General features: G+C 37.5%; 1 protein-coding gene across 1 annotated transcript; it reads right to left on the bottom strand.

The window, feature by feature from the left end:
• Positions 1 to 1,136: 1,136 nt before the first annotated feature.
• On the bottom strand, positions 1,137 to 4,188 carry LOC148534613 (inhibin beta B chain-like). The gene is made up of 2 exons (XM_088466103.1): positions 3,822 to 4,188; positions 1,137 to 2,369 (listed from the first exon to the last, which is right to left on the bottom strand). Exons 1-2 carry the CDS (start codon positions 4,186 to 4,188, stop codon positions 1,624 to 1,626), a joined length of 1,113 nt encoding a protein of 370 aa, XP_088322229.1. The 3' UTR covers positions 1,137 to 1,623.
• Positions 4,189 to 5,041: the final 853 nt, after the last annotated feature.

Here is a 5,041-nt window from a genome sequence, read left to right as displayed (position 1 = left end):
CTGGGGCTGTAACTGCAATCATAAACTGTGCACCCTGTGGAATTTCCCTCTAGCACATATATTCTGTCACTTTAAGTTAAATGATCAGATTATATAATACAAGCTCCTCTATTGACTAATAGCAATGATTCAAAGGAGATAAAAGTCAGATTCTAGGTGCTATACATAAATAAAGCAGTGCCAAAGCAGCTACACCTTAATGTCAGATAGTGCATCACCGAAGCATTCTATTCCTCCAATGGGACCTCAACGCCCAGCGTGATACTGTACTGCCACTGTTTGCTGTTTTTCACTTCACTTTAGTATTCCCCCACAGGCTGGCCATACCTCACTGGCACAGTTCAGTACAGGGGGGCACTATAACATGCACATTCTCCAGGCGCCATGGTTCCACGCTACTCCTCTGGTTGCACATACATTTTCTCAATGGCACAAAATGCTATTTAGTACATTTGTTTGCAATACAACCCTTTTATGTTACAGAAGGGGCTCTACTGTATTTTTGTCATATATAGTCATTGCTGTGCTGCATGAACCGATATTTCAGTTTAATGTTAATTACCAACTTGAAAAATTTAAGACAGAGATATCTAGAGCCAGGCAGTTAATTTCAGATGCTCATTTGTATCTATTAATCTTTTGAAAATATAAATTGTGGTTTACCTTAAAGTTGCATGTTGTATTTTATACATATACAGACTGCTACCTGGTATCATAGAGCCATTTTTGTATTTGTAATGTTTATGTAATTTTACTTTTACTAATAATTTAGCCCTATCTCTACTTTCTCAGATATTTGCTTTAGAAGTTAGAACAATTACTACTTGAAAAGAACCGTCATTGTAAAAAGATTATAGTGAGGCGTCACCAATACTTATTTATAACCATTGTGTCTTATCCTTGTGAATTTATGAAGTTATGAGAATCATATCTGCAGAACTCTATAACATTTGTCACCAAATCGCTGAAATCATAGACATATTATTTTTTTTTTGTTTGTTTCTTTATTAAACAGCGTTAAGTAATAAAAATAATAATAATATTATACAAATACAATAGAAAATACAATACAACTTATTTTGTGCTCTAAATTCTGGAAGAGCCATGAAAAAACATAATTAGCACATGGTATTGACATTCAATTTTCAGAAAGTGGCAGGTAAAAAAGTTCTGCAGATTGGAGGCATAGCTCATAATGTCTATGATGACTCCAAACTTCTTTCCAGATTTTCAGATTGGCACTTTTAACACATAACATGATCTCTGGAAAACTGGATAGGTGCTTGAAGTTCATGTCTTCATTTAGAGGATAATCTTTGCTTTGATGATTTTATTATTGGAGAAATACCATACACATTCTTTATCCACATACATAGGGCTTGTGCAGTATGCTCAGTGTGCTGGATTATTAGTCTATTAGCTGTGCGTACTAAATCAACATTAGCAAGGCAGTTGCAAAATTATCCAGTGTTCAAGTATTGTGAAGCTGTATGGTGATCTCCAAAATTCCATGTGTGATCCTGAAGTCATTTTACTTCTGTTTGATTTCTACAAGTCCAGGATGCATTAGAGACAAGCCAGCTTCTCTCTGTTTAAACTAAAAGTGGAGGTATCTGGTGTCTCTTAGCTGCATCCACATGCTTCAACTACCATATCAGGAATGTCAGTCTTGATGATGTTATTATTTTTGTCAAAGTAAAGTATGGACATAGGTTGTCTCTTGGTGGGGACACAACAGGAACTTCCTGCAGTGTGGATATTGTTGGCTTTAATGAGATTTAAGATTGTGGTGTGGGCTGAGGCTGCCATGCCAGGTGCACCAGCCACATGCATTGGACAAAGACCCATGCAGTAATTTATACGGTATCCCTCAGGTTGTATAATCCAATCATTCCATCCAATGTCTCTAAATTCTATATAATAGTCCTTCCTGCAGCAAATGTTAGAGTTCTGATCACAATTGAGGCTTCTTTTTGCAGCATGGTGGCTCTGCTCCCGTACCTTTGCTTGTGCTACGAGAAATGGCTGGTGGGAGTCATTGGTGTTGACCATGACTGGCATATCCTGGCATCCCTCACAATCCAGTTCAAGCCTCAAACTTTTATTCCCTTCATCAAAAAAAGTCTGTAGTATTTGTTTTAAGGGAAATGTTTGCCAACCAATCCATCTAGGTTCTAGGTATTTTTCACAGATTAAAGTACGTTTGCTGTAGGGCCCTTGGACCAAATATAATCTAACAGTTTGATTGGCTTGATTTGTTCTGTTGGACTTAAAGAAGACCCAGAGGTGACCTTGGAGAATATGTACATTTTGCGCTTTGTTTCTGGCAAACTGGAATGACAGCGTTGTAGTGGATTCATTGTTATATTCTATAGGGAAAAAAGAGTGAATTAGGTTAATTCAAATGTCACTATTTTATGAAAACAAGCTTATAATAATACAAAGAGGGATATGGATTTGAGGGGGGACTATCCCACTGTACACTGGGAGGTACTTTCGATGGTGAGTGCCCACCCCCATTCCCCTCGGTGTTCAAACCACATCCATGTAATGTGCACACACATCTAAAGGGATGTGTATATGCCCATTTCAGAGGAGGTGTATTGCTTCCTGATTTAGAAAAGGTGTAATAGCATAACATAAATTTAGAAAATAAAAAGAACAAGAAATGGGCTTTTTGCTGCTGCTCTTTCAGTTTACATGTATTCATATACGTGACCATAAATCCAGTGCTTAAACTATATAATGAAAAGCAACGTGTTTGAGAAGTTATTTTAATTTATGTACTTTGTAAGGTGCTGCAGAACACTTGTGGCGCCATATAAATGATGATCATAATAATAATAATAATAATAATAATAATAAATGGAAATTATATTAAATTACATGAATATTTTTGATTGGAACTCACTTTTAATTTAATTAAAATAATTATTCAGGGTATTTTGCAATTGCTTTCTTTCTCAAATGTACGAGGTCTACAAATTCTTAAATCATGTAACATGTAGACGCCTAATTTATCCATTAGATGTCACTGCTGGGTACCAAACTAAATTGTATGAAACAGAACAGCTTAAAGTTATTATGGATCTAGTTTTCTAAGTGTAATTAAAATATGCACATCTGAACTGCATTCCAAGTGTGTTCTGCATAAATTGTGTGGGGCTTAACACCTTATAGCAAAGGAATGGCCCTTCAGTTATTTGTTGAACTACAAGTCTCAGCATAATTTGGCCATGTCTAGCTTTATAGTACTGCAAGAGCTAGAGAGCCTTCTGCTAAAGAAGTACCATAAAATAAAGTATGTTAAAGTGTAGAAGCTGCAACCTGAATGTCTGCATTCACCTCCTAGTACAACATGACCTGTGCTGGACACTGTTGTGTCTGGACGTTTGGCGTCACAAGTCACAGTTCCATCTGATATGAATCCAGTGCTCTAGATACACCGCCTCAGGTTAGCAGTTCATACTGATAGCATGGATGACTACTGACAGAACTAATAATTCTGAGAAATGGGATGTTTACCTTCTAACGTATCTATCTTTCAGTTTATCTAGGGATTATTTGCAATTTATCCTGACATATTGGCTATAAATCACAATAGTAATATACATATTGACAAGTTACTACATTAATATTACCATTAGCATTTCATATGTTGCCTTTATAGCAGCACTGTATGTAAGGAATACACACTTGTGCTGTGATATAGTAAAAAACATAATTTACTACAGGAAAATTGAGTAAAATATAAATGTGCAAGATGTAGACAAAATTATGCATAGCATAAAAACCATATAAAACATAAAACACACTCTCACCTGATTCTGCAAAGCTAATAATCTCATAGCTTTGCTGCTCATTTGTCTCAGAAGTTTCTTTATTGCTGTCCCAGCTTGAAGACCCAAAGAGACCTTCCATTCGTGGCTTTGTTAAATGCAGTCTGCGCAGGGCGTTGACCACTGCTCCCCTAGGAATGGGGTGTGTAATATTCGGTCTTTCCTTTAGATGTAGCTTCTGTAATATCTGTTGCTTGGCCACCTCTATCATCACTGCTTTGTCTTGCACGCCACAAGATGGACATTCACTTTTTCTGCTTCCACCTTGGGTGGATGCTGCCCAAGCTGCACCTAGCAGGGTCAGCAAATAGAAACAGATACCTTCTTTGTGGGATCGAGAAGCCTTCATAGCAAATCTTTTAATAATAAAGGTGTATAAAAAGGAGAAAGTTGTTAGGATGGCAATTGATGTATGTGTTAGGTATTTCCCACTAACACTTTCTTCAACTCCTCCGCAGCTGTGTGTCCTGCACAGCTAGCATCCTCCTTTTAATAGAGATCTGGTCCAGCATTAGCTGTCATGTGGCTACTGAGTCTGGGATTAACTCCAAGACACCCCCTGTCAGATGATAGGTCAAAGATGCAGAATCACAATAATTACAACTCCAGGTGGATCCGAAAGGTTGGCATTAGGTGAGGGTAGACCCTACTTCTAGCCAGTCAAAGAGAGATATATGTCAATTGTTGCAAACTATGAACTTCTTTAAGTTATAACCCACTGATATATTATATAGAGCTTTGCAGTAGAGATATTGAAATAGTCCCCAGTCTGAAAGACAAAATCCCTACTTCACTTTGCAGCTATTATAGCTGTCAGGTAAGGAAAATCACTTTTGAATTCCACTAAGCCTCTCCCTCTTGTAACACTGCCCTATATACTGCAGCTGAGAATTACATTCTTTACCTCCTCCCCTTAGTGCCTGGATCTCTCATAAAGCTCCTGTACACGGCGGGTGTTAAATGCTATGTGCCCTTTTGGCAGAGTCAGGCATTTGGAAAACACAGCCTTTTCTTATCACAGATTGATTGCTTCACCCTTCCACTCTTATTTACACCCCCTCCTTTTTCAAAACCAATAGCCACGTGGAGAACAAGGTACTTGTCCCAGGGCAGTGATGTGGATTCCACAATGATATTGATGGAATGAAAAAAATAAAGGATTTAATTCCTTTCAGCTATCATTACTAACATAAAACTGACCT

Source organism: Taudactylus pleione, unplaced genomic scaffold, assembly GCF_031769625.1.
Source record: "Taudactylus pleione unplaced genomic scaffold, aTauple2 ptg000065l, whole genome shotgun sequence".
NCBI lineage: Eukaryota > Metazoa > Chordata > Amphibia > Anura > Myobatrachidae > Taudactylus > Taudactylus pleione.
The sequence above is the reverse complement of the archived record's forward strand: the minus strand, read 5'-3'. Positions and strand labels throughout refer to the sequence as shown.

What these genes read in the sequence shown, in the direction of transcription:
- LOC148534613 (XM_088466103.1), bottom strand. Translation starts at nt 4,188, where the DNA reads ATGAAGGCTTCTCGATCCCACAAAGAAGGTATCTGTTTCTATTTGCTG. An exon ending in TATTAGCTTTGCAGAATCAG is followed by an intron (nt 2,370 to 3,821) that starts GTGAGAGTGTGT and finishes TTTTCCCTATAG; the next exon opens with AATATAACAATGAATCCACT.